The 25,616-nt window shown below is 38.1% G+C and overlaps 1 protein-coding gene across 2 annotated transcripts in view; it reads left to right on the top strand.

Moving 5' to 3' along the window:
- LRPPRC (leucine rich pentatricopeptide repeat containing) overlaps positions 1–25,616 on the top strand; it is a 104,439-nt gene that overhangs the window by 67,603 nt on the left and 11,220 nt on the right. For both annotated transcript variants that reach the window (XM_036027912.1, XM_036027913.1), the window contains exons 26-32: positions 4,742–4,810; positions 5,640–5,730; positions 9,830–9,972; positions 10,098–10,206; positions 14,198–14,324; positions 20,270–20,358; positions 23,817–24,021. In XM_036027912.1, the coding sequence (XP_035883805.1) occupies positions 4,742–4,810; positions 5,640–5,730; positions 9,830–9,972; positions 10,098–10,206; positions 14,198–14,324; positions 20,270–20,358; positions 23,817–24,021 (833 nt within the window). The remainder of the gene's footprint in view (positions 1–4,741; positions 4,811–5,639; positions 5,731–9,829; positions 9,973–10,097; positions 10,207–14,197; positions 14,325–20,269; positions 20,359–23,816; positions 24,022–25,616) is intronic.

Raw genomic sequence — 25,616 nt, 5'->3', positions numbered from 1 at the left:
AATGAGGAGAGGCTTAGGAACCTCCAAAATATCTTTAAACATTCCAACATCTGAATCACAGGGATGCCAGAAGAGAAGAGGAAGAGTAGAAATTGAAAACTTATTTGAACAAATAATGAAGGAGAACTTACCTAATCTGGCGAAGGAAATAGACTGCCAGGAAGTCCAGGAAGTTCACAGAGTCCCAAAGAAGTTGGACTCCAGGAGGAACACACCAAGGCACATCATAATTACATTAGCCAAGATTAAAGATAAAGAATCTTAAAAGCAGCAAGAGAAAAGGAGACGGTCATGTACAAAGGAGTTCCCATAGGACTGTCAGCTGATTTCTCAAAAGAAACCTTACAGGCAAGTAAGGAACAAAGTATTTGGAGTCATGAAAGGCAAGATGACTCTATTCAGCAAAGCTATCACTTAGAATGGAAGGGCAGATAAAGTGCTTCCCAGGTAAGGTCAAGTTAAAGGAGTTCATCATCACCAAGCTCTTATTATATGAAATGTTAAAGGGACTTAGGTAAGAAAAAGAAAAAGATCAAAACTATAAACAGTAAAATGACAACAAACTCACAGCTATTAACAACTGAGCTAAAAAAGAAAAAGAAAAAAAAAGGAAATAACCAGAACAGTAACAGAATCACAGAAATGAAGATCACATAGAGGGCTTTCAGTAGGGGAGTCAGAGGGGAAGAGAAGGGGAAAAGGTACAGAGGATAAGTAGCATGAATGGTAGGTAGATAATGGACAGGGGGAGGTTAAGAATAGTGTAGGATATATGGAAGCCAAAGAATGACCAATGGACATGAAGTAAAGAGGGGAATGTGGGTGGGACGGGTGTGGAGGGCAGAGGGGAATAAAGGGGGGAATGGGACCACTGTAATAACATAATCAATAAAATATATTTAAAAATAGAAGTTTCTGTAAAGAAATATATTATCTAGTTTTATTTTTAGCCTTTGAGCAGTTCAGTAACCACTTACTAAGTGCCTGTCATGTGCCAGGTGCTGCTAAGTTCTCAATACAAACACAAAGATGAGCAAGAGCCTGCTTTAAACTTACTTCTTCTAACTTCTTCCCTTGAGGTTCAAACAGGCTAAACAGTATAGCTAATAATATTGGTAACACTTCTACACTTCTCAAATGATTTCTATGTATATCTTCACATAAGTATCACAAAACAACTCAGAAGTTACTAGGGCAAAGAAACTTTAGCATGTGAATTAGAGCTTGTTTAGTTCGCAGTAGTCATGGAATTTGAGATTGGGTCCTGATTTCACATTTTCTATTGGTTCCCTTATAACATTTCTGCCTTCAAGATAAGAAATGTTGTCTAAGTTTAAGATATACAGTGTGTTGATTTGATACATTTATATATTGCAGTATGACTCCATTATCGCTAAACCCTTCAGTGTCCGAACCCCCAGAACAACTTACCTTTCTCCACAAGTACTCTTCCCGTATCTGTTCTTCTCTCCATATCTGTTCCTCTCTCCGTATCTGCTGTCCTTTCATCACACTGCAGCGAGAGTACGTCTGCTGTCTTCTCATGGGGCAAAACTTTCTTCTATGGTTTTGTGTTTTGGATCAAAAGTTTGGATAATAGCAATCCCCCAATCTTTGTTACTCATGCTTTTTGTTCTTGACTAGATCAAATTTGGGGTTTTACCTTAATTTGCCTTCCCTGATAAGTCAGGATGGATCTTATATACATAGAAGGGGTTTTAGAGCTGGTTTTTTTCCCCCTGACCTCCCAGATTTTAAGAGATGTCAGTTCTCATGCCAGTCCCTGCCCCCCCGCCATGAGTCTGTTTACTTGGCGTCTCCTTTAACGCCTGGTTGAGTGAGTCGTGGTTGGTCTACAGTAGTTGGACTGTTGGTTTGACTTGCTCAGCCCTGCATATTTCCTCCTTACTAGACATGGTCTGTACGTTTATCTTTGAAGATTTTGGATAAAAGGGCAAACATGGAAAGGTTTGATAAGTTCCACGATACCCTTTTCCCTTCCTTGCTATCCTGGCTCTGGGGATAATAGTTGGGTTCTTGTTGTTTTTGTTTGTCCAGCCCCCGTGTGCACTTGACTTTCCTCCTAATACTGTGGCTCAGCAACATGAGGCCGGGGGTGGATGTTTGTTTTCCATTTCTAGCAGTAATGGCAAGAAGAATTAAAATAGGTAAAAAAAATTCTCAGTCAAATTTAAGATTATTTTTTTTGAGATAGAGTTTTGAAGTAAAAGAATATTTTCCCTTTAAAGGTAATAATTACTTTATCTGTTTTTGTTAGTATACATAAAAGCCTATTATAACAACAAATTTATATTAGTAACAGAATGATATTAAAGTAATGAAATTATTTTTGATTTCGGATTGCTTTTTGATCTTACACAAATGAACCTAGTACTGAATCAGAACTTCATAAAGTGTTTTGAAACACAGTAACCCAGGTGGAAACAGCCATGCCATTTTTTATTATAATGATTATTTTATTCTCACTGTTCATTAAGTAGATTGTATATAGCAAAAGCAAAAAACTAGAAGTGAGTCCATTGTTTTAATTAAGCATTAACTGGTTTTTGATAAGTTATAGTCAATGTCCCAATTAGAATTCTATTCTTCTCCGTGTTTTTATTATTTTTTCTATTTCTGCTTTCAACTTGCAGTGTTTAAAATTCAATAAGACATTAAGAGAAAAGCCAGCAATGTAGACCGTGACAGAAGCCTAGGAGATTTAGTTAATCTGACCTAGATGTTCTTTTGATGATTGAGATTTATGTGAAAGCAGTTCTCAATTTCAAAATGAAACGTAGGAATAGCTGCGTATAAGTCAGCTGTCCTGCCGGGGACGGAGGGATTAATCTGCCACAAAGAGGAAGAGTTTGACATGAAGTTGTGCTGTTTAGATTGTTGGCATTTGGATCAGCAGTAATATTGAAAGTTGTAAGTTAATATAACCCTTGCATTATGCCATGTTTGAAAAAGGATTATCTAGTATTTTTTCAAGGACTTTTTGTATGAAGTTAATGTTGGTGTCATTCTCAGTGTAATGCATATGAAACAAAATAGATAATGTGAGGAAACCCTTGCATGGGAATGATGTAAAAATGTGAATATTAATGATAATTGAAAATCTATTTCAAAAATTAATTTATTCAACATTTATTTCTTGTATCCCGAAATATGCATACTTGCACTGTTAGAATGAGCTCACTTGTACCACACCGCTGTGCCGATTTCTCCATCATTCTACCACAGCTCCGAGGTGCTAGTTTCTACTTCAGTTGTTAATTTAGCATTGTACAATATTATTTTAAGAAATAAAATAATGAGGACTTACAAGAAATCAGATTGGGGGGAATACTTGGCTTAGTCAACAAAACTGAATGGAGAAAGCAAATAAAGGTACCTCCTCTAGACTAGAGCAGCCAGGGCTAATGAGCATGTAGTTTTCTTACCATAATGCTGTGATTGAAATGTAGTATTTAATGGTGAAGCCCTCTTACAGATGATGAAAATACTATAGTTACAGTGACAAATCCATGGAATTATATGTGAAATGGTTTGTCTTTTATCCCAGTATCCAAAATTGTAAAATAATTGCTTTGAAACCAGAGTTACAGATTAAACCTTAGTAATTTCTAATTGAGGATATATGTTTCAATTATTCAAATAATTGAGGCTCTGAACTAATTTTAGGTACTTAGTTTGATTTAAGTACCGAGCTCTTTTTTAAGTATATTTTATTGATTATGCTATTACAGTTGTCTCATTTTTTTCCTTCCCTATATCCCCCTCACTCTGCACCCCCTCTCCGTCCAGCATCCCCCCCCTTTAGTTCATGTCCATGGGCCATACGTATAAGTTCTTTGGCTTCTCCATTTCCTGTACTATTCTTAACCTCCCCCTGTCTATTTTGATAATAAGCTTAACAATAACCCACAACCTTTGGACCAACTTCCCCTTGTCTATTTTGTACCTACCAATTATGCTTTTTATTCCCTCTACCTTTTCCCCCAATCCCCCCTCCGCCCCTTTCCTGCTGGCAACCCTCCATCTGCTCTCCATTTCTGTGATTTTGTTCTTGTTCTAGTTTGCTTAGTTTGTTTTTATTTTTATTTTTTAGGTTCAGTTGTTGATGGTTGTGAGTTGTCATTTTACTGTTCATTGTTTTGATCTAAGTATTTAGGTCTTTAAACATTTAGTTTAAGATACTAGGCAAGCATTTGCAGTAGTCAGAAGACTTATCACTAAAATTTTACAAAGCAGTTTTTAACAGCCATTGGTTTATTATTGTGACAATTGTTAATAAGTCTGTGTAACGTTAATAGTTTTTGTTTCCTGACTCTATTGGCATCTCTGAGGAGGGGAGGTAGGGCACGAGATGGGATGTGTTCAGTCTGACATATTTTGGAGTTCATTTAATTCATTATTTCAAGGTTTCTATTTGAACAAAAGAAAGCTTACCCATTTTAATAGCTGAAGATTTATGGAATGAAAATTGATCTGCAAAGCAGGATTTTGAAATCACCCGAATCTCCTAGACACGGGTTAGGTATAGGTCTTATGTTATGCTCTCTTCTGATCCTAAATGTCTTTGATAACTGTGGGTTTAAGTTATAGGTTTCTTTAATAATATATATTCTAAAAGGAGGCAGCAAATTCATTAAAGGAAAATGATTTGTCTTTGAGGGAAAATTAACATTTAACTAAAGCTTTACCTTGTGTGCTGTATGATTATTTTGTTTTACAGACTCCAGGCATTAGAGCTCGGCCTGCAAGGCTCCAGTGGTTTTGTGAAAGGTGTATTTCAAATAATCAGGTTTGTGTTTAATTTGTGGTCTACAGCACCTAAAACCGCGAGTAGAAAGCAAGTGTCCTACATGCCGCATAAGCATTTGGGGATTTCAGGAGATAGAGCATTATTAATGGAAGTAGTGCTATCTTAGCTGTTTTCCAAATAAGCTATAGCTTAATTCTTATTTCTGTGGTGTGGTAGTTCCTGAAAGTTCTGAGTTGAGCCGTGAAGATTGTAGCTTGCTTTATCTGACTTGTTTTAAGCAGGCTAACCTTATTTTTCCTTGTCAATTAAAATCCGCTTCGGTCCTGGGTGACCAGAGGAGTCTCTTGATGAGAGCCCAGTGGAAATTCTACTTTACCTCTTTTACCTCTGCAGTTCAGAGACCTGTTTCCATCCTGCTGAGTCAAAGCCACGGGGGATAGTAGTGTAACATTTGGGTGGAAGGGTATTCTTATGAATAAATAAGTGCAGGATATACTCACTGAGTCCTCCACCCCAAATATCTTCGAATTCTCTAAAATACACCTGGGGGAGGTTTTCTCAACCGGATGGTTGGGCACGTTGTGTTCTTGGCCCTGAGAGTCCTTGAACGTTCTAACCTAAATTTTTTTTATTTTCAATAGTGATAAAACACATGTAAAATAAAAATTCTCATTTTAATCATTTTAAGGTGCACAGTTTAGTGGCATTAAATACATTCACATCATTGTACCCAACCCTTTAACTTTTGAAGTAAAGTTAATTTTCCTTTTGGGTAAAGCTGATTTCAAAGATTATTCAACTGAGATTAGTCAACTAGAAAATATATCTTTTGTACAGACTAGATCCATCTGTCATTCTTATTTTTAAGGTCGAAACTCTAGAAAAATTAGTGGAGCTGACACAGAAGCTATTTGAATGTGACAGAGACCAGCTGTACTACAATCTGCTAAAACTGTACAGTAAGTAATCTGACTGTTCCTCATGTTTCCATCCTGATACATTTATAAATCCTGTTCAAGGCAGTGGGCAGGAAAGGAGTCTCAGGCTTTGAGGAAGCTCCAGGGATTGTCAGATGTGGAATATTCAAAAGAGGCTCAAGCAGAGGCCAGATTGAACTTTATCACAAAATGTTATATTGTATTGCTAGACATTATGATTTCTGATATTCTTACCACAGTAATGAGAAGATGAGAAAAATCTTTATCAGAATTGCATGAGTTAATAGGACTTTTAAGGATAGATATTCTTTTTCTTCTTTATGTATAATCTCTAAATCAGCTATTCTCAACCCTTTTCACCTCGTGGCACACATAAACTAATTACTAAAATTCTGCAACACACCAAAAAATATATTTTTTTGCCAATCCAACAAACACATTGGTGTAATTGATTCATTCACACCATTTGGGTATTCTTGTGTTGGTTGTTGTCATGTTTTTATTTGACGGTTTAAGGACAAAGAAGTCATGGCTCCTGACTAAATCAGCCAGGTATTGAATGTTTTAAAAATTCTTGTGCACACCAGTTGGAAATTGTCCGTCTAGTGTATCGCTCATTTCTGTACCTAGGTGACAGTTGACAGTGTTCCTGAGTATACATCTTTTTCCAGAAAAGTGCATGTTGATGTACAGACTCATTGCTTAGTGGTTTCTTTTTTAAAATGTGATCATATTATAATACAGGTTTTGGCTCAATCCTGTATTACAAACATTTTCCTACATTTATTACCTATAAATGACTACATTGAACTAGAATTTAATCAATATCCTATGGCTAGACGTGTGAATAGATTTCAATTTTTCATATTACAAATTAACATCGCATTAGTTATCTTTGTACCTTAATTTTTGTTAACACACCCATTGTTTTGGGGGGCTACATTTGTATTTGTGTTAAAGGTTGGACATGATTGGCATATCTGGAACTTTGGATGTGTGTTACCCAACAGTGCTCTGCGTCTTTACCCGCCTGGGAACGTGGCAGTCTCTTGGGCGTATTTGGGCGGAGGGAACAACACTTGAATAGTCCGTTGAGCTTTCTCTTTTTCCTTCAGAGACCGTTGATCCAGACTTCCTGTCCTCGTTTTCTAATGGGAAACTTTCCTTCCCCAAACATAGACAGCATGAATAAACTGGTTCGTTTGTCTTTTTGAACTTGTATTTCTTATCTTTGGGAGCTTTATCTTACATCTTGATGGTATAAGTGGAAGGCAACTTGCTGTAAAATTTATGTTTCAATGTTGGTTGCTTTGAGGTACCCACTGCTCAGGCATTCTGACAGTTCTTACTTCACCTTGTATTGTCAGTCTTAACATTTTGGCTTGATGATCAAATAGTGTCTCCCAATGGTGAGGTTGTTATTGAGTATATAGAACTTAAAAAGCTATATTTTAGTCATTTAATCCTTAATTTTTTGTGGATTATTACCTGTAATGAGTACTAATTCTCCCTCTTTCCCCCACATTTTCTCCCTTTTGAAGAACTGACTATTCCATGCTTAAATTCTAGTTTTATGCAAACCTCAGAAAAATACTGAATCTATCCAAATGAGTCTCAGCAATTAGAGTAGTCCCCATAGAAAACTGTATAAACTTTCACTCAGAAGAAAGTTGTCTCCGACACTGTTACTGTGCTGGCCGTTGAGGTGGGCACTGCAGATGTAAGGGCAGTGCGTCCTGCGGGAAGAGTTAGGCCGGGCACCCAGACCAAGAGCACGGGAGGAAGTAACAACTGTGGGAATGTTCAGGGTGCAGTGGTGGTCCAGGGAAGGGGGTGAGGCGGCCCGCCTCACAACATTCTTTTTCTTATGCACATGGCCTTTTGCTGATGATTCTTAGAAAGAAAAGAAACAACTTTTAAAGTTCATCTTAGAATTTCTTTTAGGGATAAGCAGTCTCTGAGGTTTACTACCATTTTCTTCTCCTTAATTCCCCCCTATCTGTTCTGCTGGACACCTGCCTCCAGCTTCTCACTCCGCATTCGAGCCGAGAGTCAGGAGCACCATAAGCTCTCGTGAGGCTGGAGGCCGGAGGAGTCTGCAGAGAAGGGCGCCTTTTGACTCAGTTTGTGTACTTCCCACCTTCGACAGGGCTGTAAATAGACAGTGTGGAGTGATAACCCCAATTCTTCTCTCTCTGGAGGACAAAGCAAGTTACCTCCTTCTGTGGCCCCTTCTCTCCATTTTGCCCTCTGACCTGGACCACTAGTTAAATCTGTAAAACAATTTATTAGACACTGTGGACTCAATTTATTTGAAAAGGAACATATGGTATGGAGTAGTATATGAAATGTGGTCCTATTATACTTGAAAACTTTGTATTTTGGGTTGTAAATTTTGTGGGGTGGGGTAATAATCTAGGAATACCTCATTTGTTTCATTAAGTATTTGGGTATATTTGAGAAGCAAATTATGTTTTCTGGAACATTTGTGCCTTGAAACAAACCCCCTTCTCTAGAGCTGACTGACTGCACAGTTGAGATATTCCAGCTTCATATTTGCAAATTAAAAAAACGCATTTAAAACAGGATTTAAACATTTTTTTTCTGTTAATCCACAAGTATTGATTGAGCACCTGCTGTGTCACCTCAGCACAGGAGGGTCCTCACATAGCAGATGATGTCTGGAGGCCCAAGCAGAGGAGCCCTCATCCTGGCTACACGGCCTCCCCTTCCATGCTGGTGGGACCTCCAACTCCTCAAAGCTTTCCTAGGTCCTCCCCCAGCTCTGCTCCCATTGTCCCAGAGGGCACACTTGTCCTAGGCTGTGGAACATCTTGTGTTCAGGTCGAGGGAACAAGGGACACAGGGGTCATGCTGAACCCTGGGAGCAGCAGGGTCCAGGTTTATAGATGAGGAAACAGGTGGCAGCCAGACAGGGTGTAGATTCGAACAGGGACCTGAGGGCTTTCTGCAAAACAACTGCCCTCAACTCCACGCCCTGGTCTGACCTCACAGCTTGGTTTTACCTCCTCCCCTGGCCCCTTGGCTGCAATTCAACCCTGCTCCCCAAAACCCTCGGCGGACCAGGCCTCCGGGTATACAGGGCATGGAGGGACAGCTCACCGCCTCTTGCACCTTCCCCTGTCCGCACACCCTGGTAGCCTCCTGGACACTGTCTGCCATGCGGCCATCCTCTACCCCTTGTGGTTCCAGAGTGAGAGAGTCTAGAGCGGTATTTATTTGTGTTTAGTAGTCATTTAGAACTTAATGTGTCACACGGCACTTTTCATATTCTGCTATAGGTTTTCACAAGCAGAATGTTTGAATGATTTGATCTTTTCTCTTGAAAACCTATTAGAATGTTTAAAAATAAAGTTCTTTTTTTGCTTTTAGTAGATTTAGTTGAATTTATTGGGGTGATACTGGTTAATAAAATTCTGTAGGTTGAAGTCTTGATTTTTAAATTTTTGTTATTTGTGAAGACTAGCTTACCACATAGAAGGAACTAGACTTTTCAACATGAAGGCATCTGCCTCATTCCTTCCAATAAACTTCCAGTCCTTGCAATACTTCCTTTGTCTGGTGGCGTCAGTTGAGATAAGAAGTTATCACACACTGGAATTTTTCAAGTCAACCAAAGAGAATTCTCCCTACTCAACTATGTGAAAAGGTTTGATTAGTCACTTTTAAAGAAAATCATCCAGCTGCACACTTTCAAACCTTTTAGACCGTCAGCTGTGTCCTACACCTTACACACCCAGCCATTATCTTCCCAAGGACTGAATGCCTGTCTCTGAGTGTGAGCTCAGCAGTGCGCAGTTTCTCAGTTACTTTAAAAAGACAAACTTTTTATCAACGTGATTTCTAAGGTGTTTAATAGAGTGTGGGGGTGGAGGAGTTTGTCTTGTTTTTTAATAGGCGAGGAATTTCTGTGGTTTAAAATTCAAAAGGCGTGCAGAAAAGAAGCCATTTCACCTTTGGTCCCAGTCACCCTGTTCCTTTGCCCGGAGGCAGTGTGTGGCGTGATGCTTCCTAACACATCAAAGAAGAAAAAGCCCCAAATATTTTCATGAATTCTACTTCGTATGTTCATTAATTTCTGTCTCATCAAATTTTATAGAAATAAATGGTGACTGGCAAAGAGCTGATGCTGTCTGGAATAAAATGCAAGAAGAAAATATCATTCCTCGTGGGGAGACATTAAGGTTATTAGCAGAAATCCTTAGAAACAATAATCAGGAGGTTCCCTTCGATGTACCTGAGGTAATTTTTTTTTTAACTGTAAGCGTTATGGGTTTCATTGTCAGTGTAATAGATTAGCTCAGTTTTATACTGAGAAGATCATTGTATTTACCACTTTTTTGTAACCAGATAATTTTGTTTTTAAGTTGTGGTATGAGGATGAAGAACAAGCCCTGAATTCCTCAGCACCCTCCGTTGGAGAAACTAATTTCCAGAAAGATCTGTTGCGTGCCTGCCAACAGAGGAGAAGCAAAGGTGAGCGTGCAGACTGGGGTCTTGCCCCTAACAGCAACGTGGAATCTCAGCCCAACAAATTAAATTGTGTATATTCTGTTTTATTTTTTAAAGTAACAAAGACATTTTAGGGATATTGGAAAAGTTTAAATATTGACTGAATGGTAGGTAATATTAAGGAATTGCTCTCATTTAAAAAAAAAGATTTTATTTATTTTTTGAAAGAGGGGACAGGAGAGAGAAAGGGAGGGAGAGAAGAAACATCAATGTGTGGTTGCCTCTCATGCGCCCCCTACCAGGGACCTGATCTGCAACCCAGACATGTACCCTGCCTGGGAATTGAACCAGCAGACCTTTGCTTCGCAGTCTGGCACGCAATCCACTGAGCTCTACCACCCAGGGCTGCTCTCATTTTTATTAGATATTATAATGATATTACTATTTATAGAAAATGTCCTTAAATTTGGGAGTCTATCATGAAATATTGAGAGAGAAATCTAGATTTCTAGAAATTATTTTAAAATATTTAAGCAATAAAGAACACAAAGATCAAGCAAATCTGGCAAAAAGTTAATAATAATTAGTAAAGGTAGGTAACAGGTGAATGAGGGGTTCATTATTACTATTCTTTAGGTTTTTTTGTACATTTGAACTTTTTCATAATGAAAACGCAAAGAGGTGTACCTTTTTTTTCAGAAATTACACTTTGAGCCCTGGCTGGTGTAGCTCAGTTGGCTGGAGCGCCACCCCATAGGTCGCGGGTGTGATCCTTGGTCAGGGCACATGCTTACGTTGTGGGTTTGGCCCCGGTGGGACACGTACAAGAGGCACCTGACCAGTGTTTCTCCCCACCTCTCTCTCCCTCCCTTCCCCCTCTCTAAGATCAACAACCATGCCCTCAGGTGAGAATTTTTAAAAATTACACTTTGAAAATAGCATTATCATGAAGTTTTTGACAAATAAATTTATTATGTAGTTTGCTTTCATTTGAAAGCAAGAAATGATGAGGGCATTAATTGCCCTAAGCGCAGTGTGTATTGAAGTAGTGAAACGACACAGTACTGAGTGTTACACCACAGTGAAGTAATGAAACGGCTTTACCCATGGGCATGCGTTCCCAGATCTCCAGCGGTTGACTGAAACCTCAATAGCACCTATTTTTGTGTCCTGCGTACACATACTGATGATAACGTTTAAGTACAGTGAGAGATTAATAGCAATAAATAGTAATAAAATAGAACAATACACTGTAATGAAAGTTATGTGAATGTGACATTATCAGTAAAGTAAGGGGCACCTGAACAGAATCGCGGCAGAAACGAAAGAGCTGATCTGATGACTGAGCCGGCTGCTGGGGGACTGAGGGGAGGGCTGCATGGGCAGCGAGGATGCTCTGGGCCGAGGGATGAGTCTCGTCCTGAGCAGAATAGCGTGAGGTTTCAGTGTGCGACCCACATCACTGTGCAGTTTCTCACTTACAGATTTTCTTTATTTCTGGAATTTTGCATTTAATATTTTCGGTCTGCAATAAACTGAGAAACCTTAGATAAAGGAGGGGCTACTGTATCTTAAGGTTGGGGACAGGACATGAGCTTTTTTCTGGATTGTCGTCCCTTTCTGTAGTGGCAAACGTTCTGTAGGCTTGCCTACTTCTATTACAAGTGCTGTAAAAGTACTCATCTTGAACCCTCTTGTGCCTAAGCTTGCTGATTGCATTCTAGCTGTTTTCACTTAAACTTTGTCATACTCTCCCAAAATCAGATACTATTACTGTTTCCCACATTTCTGTTAATTTTTCTCCATAGAATGGTACCATTATCTTTTAAGTCCCTCAGTTTTTATGTGGATTTTCAAGTATGCTTTATCATAGTTGAACTACTATGCAGCAGTTGTTGGGTTTTTTGTCGTGGTTGTTGTTGTTTTCACCTTAGTATTGACAGTTTTGAGCTCTGGTCAGTAGAAAGAAATCAAATTAGAAATTTATCAAACTTCTTAATTTCTTAACTAGAAGTTTTGTGACACCAGTGGAAAATACATGAAATAAGAATAAGCTCTAGACTCCTATGCTTTGTCAGTCATACAGAGAAGCCTTACTCTTTCTCAATCAATTTTCATTGCTGCATATTCAGCCTATACATTCTTGAGTCACCACGCAACTGTTAAACCTAAATATAGAATTGATTGTCATTATCAATAGTTTTTAAGTATCCTAATGGAGTTTTGATTTGACTAAGATGAACATAAGGTTAATATGTAGTTTCTGGTCAAAGATTCTGAAACTCCTTCATGTATTGCCTTTTTTTTAAAAAAAAAATTGCTGTTTTATTTAAGTAAAAAAGTTAACCAATTAACTAAGTAAATATAAGGTGGTATTTATTGTAAATGTAGAGCTACATTCCTATTCTAGTTTTAATGTACAGTTTACACTTACCTAATTAGTTCCATCCTGTTGATTTTTTCAGTTTTTAGTACCTTTTGTATATATCTAGGATTTGAATTCTTAGCAAAATATGAATACCTTGAGAAGTGAATGCTTGCATTAGCCCTTGGTCAATTTCTGATAGTTAAGTGTACTTAAAGGGACAAATGTGACTTTCACACCAGAAACAAACCTGTGGTGAATGACTTTGGTACATTACAATGATAGTTTAAAAAAAAAAACCTACTAGAAAATAACAAACACAGCCATATCAATTTGTGTGAAGACAGTTTTTAGGAAACAACTAGTAAGATTTTTAAATTATTTTATTGATCTTAAATATTCAAATTATACTTAACTTATTCAGTAAACTAGTGAACTGTTATATATGTTTATTAGTAAGTAGACAATGAGTGTATTACATTTTAACTTCTTAGCTCCCTTAAAAGGAAAATATGTGCATTGTGTACTGAATGACAGATTCTGTCTGTTCTCCTTAGTTAAAGTACAAATATTCATGTCATACCTTTCCTCTCTTGTTTTCTGTGAATGTACCTTGAAAGGATAATTTTTCGATATGTCACTTCATTTTGAGATGCTAATGCAAACTCTTCTAATTATAAATACAAGCATGGTTTCTGCTTGTTCAGAAACCTCTAAAATAACTCGTAATGTTCTTCTGAGCGTTAGTACCGTGTTCATTCCTAGCTGTGTGGTCTGTCTTCCCTCATGTCGAGCCTGGTATCCACAGAAGGTTGCACGTGATGGTTCAGTTATGCCCCGTCTTTACTCTGATTTGTTCCTGCATGCCCGAGAGTGGGTTGTAGTTTCAGTTGGATGTTTATAGCCAGGCAGTTTTATTTCAGAAAAGTAAGCGACTGAAAAGTGTAGTTACTTCTCTTTTGGTAACATCCTTTCATTCACTGACAGTTATTGTGAACGAGTGAAATAAAACTGTTAATCAGTCAAACAAATGTTGCTTAGTTTACGTGTTAGGTATCTGTATATTTGAAAATTGTATGTTTTTGTATAAGTCCTGTCGTAGCCAAATAATTTGATCTCCTAATTTTAGAATTATAGGCTATATTCACTTTAATGCTATTGTGTGGGAAAGGTAACCATTGTAACCACCCACTTATAGATTTCTGATAGCTTTAAAACGAGTCTTTTGCTCCCCTCAATCTAAATTATACCTCTGGTTTATTTGGACTTTAAGACACATTTTGCCGTTTATTTCGAAACTGGTATCTTTTGACAAACAAATTCAGAAGAGCTGTTTCTCGTTTTTATTGGCACGAAAATAATTTATTGACTTTAGAAAGCGAATTTGAAAAAAAAAATCTTTAAAAGGAGGCCCTTTTGGGTACCATCCATTTGGATTAAGTAGTTTCCAAAACTCACTTTCCATTTTAGCGCTCAGAAGAGCCGCAGCATCTGCCTGTTGGGCAGTGTGTGCCTCTGTAGAGGGGTCTGGTGGGCGGGTTTCAGAAGAAACAAGTGTGTAGGTGCAGGGCTTTGTTTTAGGGTTTTTCCCCTCCTCTTCACCATTTCAGAGTTAATGTCATCTCATTTTCTGTTTTATTTTCTTTGTAGATGCGTATAGTATTTTCCTGAAAGCACAAAAGCAAGATGTTGTGTTCGACAGTGAAACTTACAACAGACTCATACAATTACTGTTGACGAAGGACAGCTTCACAGAGGCGATGAAAGTGAAAGATTGGTGAGTACGAGTCTGTTCATCAAACCCTCACACAGAGAGCGCCTGTTATTAAGGGCTTTTCTAATGATGTGTTGTAGTAGTCATTGCTTAATTATCCTCAACTACCCACAAACATTATATTTTTAATTTTATGGATCTTTTTAACCTATAAAATATGTAGCTTTTACTCACCTTACATGGTACAATACCTTTTATTTACTTTTTGTAACCTCGTAACTTATTTAAGATACCCATATATAAAAAAATAATTTTTATCATATTATGTTTCTTGTTCAGTGGCTAGATCTGTGTACTTTTTGTGGTGGGAGCAGTGTGACATCAGGAAGATGCCAAGAGCTTTGAACTTAGGCAAGGCTTTTTTTCTCACTTGAAAGCTCTGTGACCCTCTCACATCTGAGCCTCAGTTTTTCTTCTATATGATAAGTGAATGATAATATTTACATTAAAGATTTCTTCTAAATAATGAAAGAGATAGAGGGAAGTAGAGAAAATATAGGTAGTCAACACATTTTAAATACCTCTCCCCTGTTCTGTTGTATTAAGTTTGCTTGGTTGTGTTGGTATTGGTGGTGGTAGTGGTTTTGTCTCTCCACCTGGTTCCCTAGAGTAAAATACTTGATTAATCAGAACAAGAGTAAAGTTTTCATACCTGATGTGTCTGTTAACTCAGGGGTCCCCAGCCTTTGGGCTGTAAGCGAAGCTCGCCTGAGCTCTGACTCCTGCACACCACCCCCACCCCTACCCCCTGTCTTCCACAAAAGCAGCCCCTGCTGCTAAAAAGGTTGGGGACCACTGATTAACTAACTCTGTTGTCTGACTCCCCAAGGAGTTATCTTGAAAAGTTGAGTAATCAGAAAGAGCCCTAGAAAGGAGTAGATCGGAGTCTGTTCTGGACCATAGGCCCGTCCTGTTGATGAGTCCATAGCTGTATTTTCAGTGGCAAAGGTCACTCTTCTTAGTATGTCGGGAGTTCTGAAATAATCTCTCTTGGCTAATTTTTGGCCTTTAAATTTTTCCCCCAAATTTTATTGCGAAAAATCTAAAATCTATAGAAAAGTTTCAAGATTCCTACAATTAACACCCATAAATCTTTTAATTCACCAGATGTTAACATTTTGCTACAGTTGCTTCACTTTCTCACACACATATTTGAGCCTTCCAATTTTTTGTCTCAGCCTTTTTAAAATATTGGAATCTTGAGCAGATAATGGATGCTTGCTATTCTTGCAGTTTGCTGGAAAACTGGTGTAAATACTACTGTTGTGTTAAAGTTAAGCACCAGGTGGCCATAGTTACTGCTGTTTTTCTGTATATTTTGAAAACTGTGTTGTGTATGACTGTACTTGTCTGTGGAAATACATATTCACATAAACACATGTGTACCATGTATATGGATGTATGCAAGTACTCTCTATGGGTATACATGTACCCACACACACCATGTATAACTGTGGTCCTGAATCATCATTTGTATGTCGATACTGGACAGCCACACTGGGACTTCCACGATCAAGAATACTCACCGCATCCTCAGCTAGTGACTTAGAATGTGACTGTGAGCAGCATCCTGTGTTCTGCAATCACTGACGTGAAGGGGGTGTGGGTTTTTCCTAAAATTACTTTTCTCAGGAAATTATTACCCTAAACTCTCTCTCCCAACACTACCAATTATAACCAAAGGTGTTCTGAAGCAACAGTGATTTGGAAGGAAGAGGAGGCGGGAAAAAGAGAAGGGCATTTTGTGTTGAGAATTGGGTATGAATAAGTGAGGGGACAGAAGCAAAGAAGGAAAGCTTGAAACAAAAACAAATAAAAAACCTTTTGCCCTGGCCGGTGTGGTTCAGTGGATTGAGTGCTGGCCTGTGAACCAAAGGGTCGCCAGTTCAATTCCCAGTCAGGGCACATGCCTGGGTTGCAGGCCAGGTCTCCAGTTGGGGGGTACTTGAGAGGCAACCACACATTGATGTTTCTCCCCATCTTTCTCCCTCCCTTCCCCTCTTGAAAAATAAGTAAATAAAGAAATGTTTAATTCTGAGATTGGTTTCAAAGACCTCTATAATACTTCCCAAAAGCACAGATCATAATTCTATTATTTGAACTGGGCTTGTTCTAGAACGGTGAGCCTCACGTTCTGGTAGCATAAAATGATTCCCTACAGCCAAAGGTTCTAATTCAGCTGATCAGGAATCTGCATTTTACTAAAACACCCAGGTGATTCAAGAATCATGTCAAACATTTTGATCACATGCCATTAATAGTGAATTGTACTAGTGTCTCACATGTAAGTATATTATAAAACATACTAAAAAAATTTAAATGTTTTGGAGGATAAGATTTAAACAGGTCTAAACATTTTCTTGCCTCCCCTCCCCCGCTAGGACATTCACATGGTGCGCATACCTTTCGTTGAAGAAGGCTGATCTTGAGTAGTTTTTCAAACTGCAGGTGTAACCAGTTACTGGGTCATGGAGCCAATCTAGTGGGACAGTTTCTTAGTTAAATAGAAGAGAAAATATCAGAGCACTTTAGGTACTAGAAGTATTTTGTGAAGGTTTTATTTCAGTTACATGTGCATTTACATACCTATGCACTGGTATGTAGTATAAAAACACCATTTCTTACTGTGTTTGGCTGTGAATCTTGATCGAACAAGTGTGTAAGCTGCCCACCTAGAAGATGGTTATAAGCACAGCCCTTCTATTTCCCCTTATGTCCACAACCTGTAAGATGTATTTTCTTCCCTCCCTCCCTCTCTAGATCTTTGGGAAGCCTTACAGTATTCTTGAGGTCACTGTTATCTTAGCTATCTTATTCTTCCAGGATTATGCAGCTGCCTTCTCCAGGTAGCTGTGTGGGCCCAAGAGAATCCTAGATGCAGAGCCATCAAGTGCCCAGAGGCATCTGATCTGGGGGTTGGATGCACATCCTTTCTCTCAAACCAGTAAAATGTTATATTTGGCTGTGAGGAATTGTGTGTGAATCAGATCTACATCGAGTACTTTTGAAAATAACTCTAGATTGAGAATTCAGAAGTGGAAGTTGTAGTTCCAGTTTTCTAATTAATTAACTGTGCTACTGAAGGAATGTCATGTAATTTTTCTGAATTCATTTCCTGGCTTATTGCCAACATGAGACCAGGTTAGCTCTTCCCCTTCTAGCTCTGTATCCATGATCAGAAAGGAGCATGTTGCTTTATTATAACATGGTGTAACCGAATAAGCCACTGTAGCAAGGGGCAGCACTTTTTGGTATTATGCTGGTGCTGTTAGTCAGTAAGTAGCAGTCTGTTGTTCAAGTTACCTACATGATGCCACTCGTTCAATCTTAAGAGCAATGGTTTTTGCTATGAACTAAAAAGTGCAGTCTTTGTTTTTATAATGCCTTTGCTGTCACTGATGTGTTGCAGATTCACTTGACCTCTTAAAAGATTTCTTCAGTTTTACTAACAAGGTCATTTAACCTTCCCACCTTGTAATAGAACCTCAAAAGTAACAGTAAGAGCTACCTTTAAAAATTTTTTAAAGAAACCAACTTTTTTCACTTTTAGTTAGAATTACAACATTTCTTCATGTTGCAAAATAAAACTTTAGGTATAGTGAATTATTTCAAGGGAGTGGAACTGCTTATTCAAAGAAGAGAAAGGGATATAAATTACTGTTTAAAATTGCTGATAACATTAAACTGTATTCTTAGGAAATTTGAGAATCATACAGGAATAATGTTACCTTATCTTTTGAAAATAGTAGTTTGTTTTCTCTCGTCCCTGCCAGCTTCTTACTTCATTCTATCTAGAAATAATGCTAAATCAGGCACTGATGGTTTTGACTGGATTGGCCAGTTTTTCTTATCAAAGTAAGATAAATTATAATCACTAACAAATGTTCTGTGTACTTGTTATGTAAGTAACTTGTATCCACAGACCAGTCATTGCTCTGAAATCTTTAAGGTGAAACTTTCCCTGTAATACTATCTTCTTTGGTTAAGACAGATTAATTTTTGCACTTGATCGTAAGTTAAAAAATTGATACCCTTTATTCTTTGTAGTTATTTCCATTATTTTGGCAGTTCTGAAAATGGAAAGAAAATGTCTAGAATTCTGTGTTGTTCAATCCAGTAACCATTGTATATGTGCTTGTTTAAATTTAAATTAATTAAATAAAATAAAATTATTTCCATTCTTCTATCACATATAGCCAGCCACAAGTGGCTACTGGCTGCCCTATTAGATAGCTTGGTTAAAGAATAATCCCATTGCTACAGGAAGTTTAATTTGACAGCCTGGACTAGATTTTTTTCTAAAAGGAAAGATCAGAATCATGGGTCAGAAGAAAACTCACTGTATTGTATTGTATGGACAAGTCCTGTGCAAAGATCTCTACCAGTAACTTTTTGTAGTTTTTTTTTTCCTTTTGCCAGTTTGGAATGTAGTTTGGAGGTGATTGATCAGTTCTGAACATGTAAAATTTAAATGTTCAGTATACAATAAAGTTTTTGTCTTCCTATTATTTCACTTTTATATTTGCATTGAGGAGGCAGCTTCTTAAGGTGGGAAAGAAGATGTTCTACGTTTTGAGGTCTTTGAAAGATTTGTAATTCACATTTATGTTAGTTAAAAGTGTTGTTACCTTGTGGTTTTAATACATTTTATGTAATATTTTTGAGTAGATATGGTATAATATATGTAATATCACTGTAAGAAGTGAGTTTAATTTTAATAGAATCTCCTGTTTACTTAATCATGCTAAAGATTGAGAACGTAAATCCTGTATTTCAGGCAGTTTATGGTCTCATGCAGGGGCTGCTGACCCGAGAGCTCTGACAGATGGCACAGAGGGAAGAAGTCAGACTGGGCAGTGGGTGCTCTGTGGGATTAGAGGGCCGGCCGGGGGTAGGGACATCCTGTGCCCGGGACTGCAGGGTGAGCCTCAGGCTGGAAGTGGCAGAGGACGGGCACGTCACAGTGTCTTTGGAGGGTTTTCTCAGGATCGATGAGAATAATTTAGCAGTGACCCTGCTGTTCTCGAAATCTGCCCAGCGTGGGTGTTCATGTCGGCAGTGAGGTTGCTGGCAGCCAGATCGTCACTGAGCTTGATGAGGCCAATGGCAGCGGTTGTGTTTGCTCCCTCTGACCTGTGGAGGTTTCCTGATTTTTCCTGGGGCATCGCAGACCCTGACACGTCATCACAGCATATGTGCAGACGGTGTAGCACACGGAAATGATCTCTGACTAGTTTTTTGGGTTTTGTTTTTTTTTTTTAATAATGTGGGTTTTAGCCATGAGTAAAGCAGTATTTTGTTCTTGAGTTTTAAAAAGTTGGGGGGTGGGGGTTTCATTTTAAATTAAAGGCCAGGACAGGATTGCTGTGTGAAATTTTAAATTTTAAGGTAGCAACGGTTTTAGCTGTGCAGTATGTTTGCCTTTAAAAACTACATGTATCTAGATAGAGAAATTTGAAAATTAACCAAATGATACGGGGTTAGTTAGTAATATGCTTTAGTTTATACTTAAAGTATACAGTGCTGAAAATAAGTGTTCATTTTTGTTGCCGAAAGAACAGTTTTACATTTTATAATTATGGTGAATGTAGAAAAAAGAGGAAAAAGGATCCAGCTTAGGATACAGCAGAACAATGCAGGCCATGCAGTTATTTTAGTCATCTCATATGTCAGCATTCAAGAATCTGAACCGATTGTTTAAAAAAAATCTTGTACTTTGTTTCTTTTGTTGCTCATTTCCAACTTTGTCATCTGTCAGAATGCAAAAAAAAATTATCCTTCTATAACCATTGACAGGATAACACAAAAGCTGTCTCCAGGTCGATATTTTGCAGCAATATTTTTAACATACGAACAGTAGTTTTTATAATTTCACCTTGGTGCTCAACCATTTATTATCGTATCAGAAGCATGTCAGTAATTCCTTTCTAAATGTCTGCTTCTTTTAGCGCTGAGACCCACATCAAGGGCTTCACACTGAACGATGCTGCCAACAGCCTCCTCATCATAACGCAAGTTAGGCGGGATTATTTGAAAGGTATGTCACAATGCTTGACCTTTACGTCACATTAATGCCTCTGCAGATTTTTCTTGTAACGCCCTTCGAATACTTGGATAAAGGAGTCCATTTAGCAAATTACCTGCTTATCAAGAGCCTTTTGTGGTAGCTGAGAGACGTAAATTACTGTACATGCATTTATAATACAGCTTGAATATGAATGTACTTGTCATTTGACCACTTAGTCCAGTTTCCATTCCATTTAACACAAGATGGGTTTTCTTAAGATGAATCACAGCTCTTCAGACATGCAAAATTTGTGTTCCAGGACGAGAGAAAGTACAGGCTTTCAAGTGCGTTAAAATTCACAGCACAAGTCATTTTGCTTTGGAAATTAACATACTTTAGAGCATCTGAAACAATTCCCAGCAGTTGTTTCTTGCATATTGTGTTGGTTGTGTGTGAGATAGCAAATGAGTTAAATTGAGTGTTAAATGTATGGGATTGTGCACCAAATGATTATAATATTGATTTTTAAAACTTAATCTAATACTTTTTTAATAGTTCATAATACCAACAGCAATAAAATATGGTGTTTGTTTGGGGTTTGGAATTTGGAGTTTTTAAATTAATTTTAAGATTATACCAGAAGTTGACTTTGGGGAGGATTGGGAGGGGGCTGGTTGTTTGGTAGAAGCTCTTTGTGGGTTTGCAGAGGAGTGGGTTTGGATCTGAAGGACTTACGAATGAGCTCCCAAGGGGGAAAATGATGGATCTTAAATTTAAGTAAGCATCTTTTCATGTTTAGGTTTATGTTTGAATTTTAGTCGGTACAGTAACAGTAACGCCACAGTTTCTGTAATAGAACAGAACCCACTTAGGAGATCTTTAGAGAAGGTTGAAGAAGCTCTTTAACTGTTCAGTATGTTACCTGTTTATGCCTCAGTCTAGAACAACAGTGTTATCCCTCACTTGTATGTCTGTTAAATAATTTCACACCCCTCAGAGAAAGTTGCTATCTAGTTGTTCAGCTTTAGTGTTGCCTGTAATACCAGAATGTGCTTGTGTTTAGATTTCTTCCTCGTTTAGTAGTACGGACCGTGGAAGTGGTGATTTCTCCCTTTTGCAGAATTTCTGCCTCAGCATTCCACACTCAGGGCCAGCCTGTGTAGAGAGTCTTTTTGGTCAGCCTTAAGTCATAGTTGAGTGATGTAGGGCTTGTTACTAAAATTTTTAATGCTTTCATTTTCTTTTCAAAAAAGTCTTTCTGTCAAATTGATATTTTGGTGTGTGTATGTATATGTATATGTACCCCCCCCCCCCCACACACACTTAGATGTAAAGGTGCACTTTTTTAATTTCCAGGGGTTAATTTTTGAGCTGAATCTGAGCTGAATTTGTTTAACTTGACTAGTACCCTTTACTTACACGTTAGGTACCCTGGGAAAACTACAAGAAACTTCGTGATGCAACTTTCACATCTTCGCAGCTATTCAGTTCAATTGGAGGTTGGCTGAGAGCAGGATCCCTGAGCCCATGTCCCCCACTGCCACCTCCACCCCCACTCACCGCCTCCTGTGCTTCACCACAGACTTACCTGTCATTAAAATGACCATTGGCGAGGACGGGATGGTGTTGGCACTGTCCCCATGTCTTTCTTTTGCTCCATGGCTGAGTGTCTGATCTTTTAAAATCCCCTTCCCTTTTTCAGGTTCCTTTTTCTCAGTCCCATCTAAAGCAGGGGGAAAAAAATAAAGCCAGTTTAATTTTAAATCTAATTTTATAAACTAATGCTGTTCTAGAATATTAATAGTCCATATGTGTCACCTTTGCAGTATAATCAATGGGACTTTTAGATCCGGTGAGAGTAAGAAACGGATCCACCGGAGGGGTGTGGGTAGGCGCCCATCTTTGTCGTTACTTAGGTCATAGACTGTAGCGCAGGCAGGTCCTGGGATTCTGACTCAGGCTCTAAGGCTCCAGGCTCCGTTTGGACAGGCATCGTGTGGTCTGTTCTCGGTCCTCTGCAGTCCTGCACACGTGCCCCCGTGGACGCAGGCTGTGGGAGGTTAGATTCTTGGGTTCATGTGTACCCATATGATCTTGTCCAAATTATTTAAACTCTGTGCCTCTGTTTCTCACCTGTAAATTAACACTTGAGGTAGTTGTCATACGTGGCTATTAATGTGTCTGGCATTTAGTAAATGTTCAACAAATGTAGTTAAAGCTCAATAAATGCTAGTTAACTGCCATCACCATCATTATCTTTTATTTTTGTTATTATTTCGATTGACTGATGGAAAAATCCTTCCTGGCTGACAACATTCCTGGTTAATAAGACTATTCTGAAGTTGATTATGTATGACTACCAGTTAAGATTTTATCACATTTATTTCTATAAATTATATTATTTTTTTGTTTCCTATGTGTACATATTTATAAAATTTTATTGAATGTGCCTTTTAAACTACCTATTTCCTCTTTTCCCCGTTTGAGAATCACTGGCTAGTTTATAGATTTGGAGCCATTACACTTTGTTTATTCAGTAGTAAACACTGAATTCATTATGTCTTTGACTCTATCACTTTTAGCAGACTGTGTAATTATTACCTTTCCCCCATGTTTCTGTAAAAGATAGGCTCTCCTTATTCAGAAAGCTGCCTTGAGAGTCTTACTTTTATCTAGGTTGCATGGCTTTAATCGCTATAAAGCCATGAAGTTTTCCTTTTATCCTGAGTGTTACATTTCCCCACCACTGTACTTAACATAATGCTTTCGGCACACTTGCACATGAGTCTGTAAATCAGGAGTTTCCAAATTTATCCATGATCAGGTACTGGCAAGTATGATACTTTAAAAAAAAAAACAAACCTCCTGTGGCTCTGTCCATGGGAATCTGATGGGCTGTATTTCCTCTGAAAAATGAGTGTGAGAAAATACCTGCTAGGTGTTATTTCATCATGCGGCCTGAGCGCGAGTGAAAGCTGAGTGTTCAGGTTCGGCTGCTCCCATGCTGTCCGTCCTGTGTGGACGAGAGAAAGACACTGCTTTCAGGAAGGAGTCTTTGGGTATCAGGAGATTCTGCTAATCATGTAGTCTTTGAGTATAATAAAATCCGGGAAAGTATGAATTTGGGTAGACATTCCGTAATTTTGGATACTTTTAATTTTTAAAATTCATATTTATATATCTCTGAATTTGTCATTTTCCTTGAAATTAGTCACTAAATGTTACCCCAGAGTGGTACCCAGGTTCTTTCAATAGCATTTGTTATTTTGTCTGTGACTTAGAGGACATTTCTCTGGTCTCTGATATAGGTAGTCAAATAAATTATTATTTTTATAAAATATTAATATTTTCTGTAATCTAGAATAAATTATTCATAGCTTTTTGTTTATGGCCACTTGGTGCTCATATTTAAAAGCTGGTTTTCAAAGTGCATTAAAGTCAGTGTGGTTCATGAAAGACTGACCTGGTTGCCTGCGCTTCTGTCGTAGAGGCGCTCACGACACTGAAAACGGTCTTCGATCTGAGGCAGACCCCTTCGCGGGTGGCGGTCACCCGCCTGATTCAGGGCTGTGCTTTGAAGGGGGATTTAGAAGGCGTACACACAATTCAGAAGATGGTAAATGGACTTGAAGATTCGATTGGGCTTTCAAATATGGTTTTCATCAATAACATTGCTTTGGCACAAATAAAGAAGTGAGTATTTTTAAGCTTTCTTTTTCTCCATTGGATACTGGAAAGAGCATTATCTCTAATACCAGCTGTTAAAACTTTCTAAAGCTATTAGAAACCATACCATTAGGGAATAATTTATTTTTACAGGCTACAAAATGTGTGTTAGCTTTAAATCCTAGAATAAAGAACATTTATCAAATTTTTCAAATTCGTAAAATGTGTTCCACAGTTGGTAAGTGTTCTCATTCATACAGTCTCTCGTCGTGGAAACACTTTGTTACAGAAGTGAAAAGCGAGTTCATTGGCTGCCAGCAACACTGGGGGTGACACTCTGCCAGAGCGTGGTGACAGAGCCCGGCAAGCTTGTCAGAAATAAATAGGAGGTTCTGGTCCCCCACCCTCCTGCCCCCTGCCCCTGTCATCACACACCCTGGAAAAGGGAGATACTCGGAGGGGATTCTCCTACCACCGTCTCTCGACTCCTTGTCAAGCATCACCACTGTGGGCGGAAATAAGAACTTGATTTTTATTAACTTTGCTCAAGTCAAAGACTCATGGGGATAATCATGGAATTGACCCTCTTCGGGCCTCCAGAAGAAAATCTTCTTTAGTAGTTAGCCTTACATGCATTTAGTGTGTTGTGATACTAAAATGTAACGTTTGCATTTTTTGTCTGTCTCTGTTTCTTTGGACAGAGAAGTAGTGTTTTGTTTTTCCTTTTAAAACTATTTCCCCAAATAGAACTTCACACTTTCCCGTTAGTGAGAAAATGTGATTATGTTGAGTTGAAAGAGCAAGGAAATTATCCATGTAAGAGCTGGGTGGATTTTTAAATGTTACCATATAAACACAGTTTTGTAAGATGTGAGGGATATGTTTGTATTCACTAGTAAATAATTTTTCCAACTAAAACCCATGAGAAGAGTTTATTGTAATGGAGTCTTCATATGTAGTTAGAGAATTCTTATGTTTTAGGTAATAATTTCAACATAAAACTGGTTATTTGGATTTGGAATGCTGTAATCTGTAGAGTAGCAACTACAGAGTACCTTAACCAGAAAGTCATAACGATAATTTTTTATTTTAACTTCCTAAATAAGGCTATGTGATTGGCTTTTTTTAATGCAAAATGTGGAGATACTTCTTTCTGAGTTTAGTATAAATTGAACATTTTTCAGATGTTTTCTATAGTACCTGACAGAGAAAAATTGTTTTGTTTGTGGGTTGAGAAACTTGAAAATGCACCTTTTAAAGACATCCTCAGCATCTTTAAGAATCATGAGATGGTGCATAATCTCTTTACCTCATGCAGCAGTGAGCATTGTAGATTATAAAGCCAAAGTTGTAGCACTCATACAAGTTTTTATTTTACATCTAAAGAGCTGAAAAATCAAATTACTTAAGATACAATTTTTTAAGTTATCGTCATTAATGCTTCTGTATATAGGTGTTTAATCTTACCTGTAGTGTTTTCAAATAAGCAGCTGCCTCACTTATTGTAGCATAAACTGTTGCTACCTAATTGTGACCCAGTTCAGCTGGCACAGTGTTCTTTATCCGTTAATTGTGGACGTAGCTTCCTTTTTTCCTAAAGCATTTGCATGTGTGAATCCCAA

Source organism: Phyllostomus discolor, chromosome 6, assembly GCF_004126475.2.
Source record: "Phyllostomus discolor isolate MPI-MPIP mPhyDis1 chromosome 6, mPhyDis1.pri.v3, whole genome shotgun sequence".
Lineage (NCBI taxonomy): Eukaryota > Metazoa > Chordata > Mammalia > Chiroptera > Phyllostomidae > Phyllostomus > Phyllostomus discolor.
Note: the sequence above shows the minus strand (reverse complement) of the source record. Positions and strands in the feature narration are given on the sequence as shown.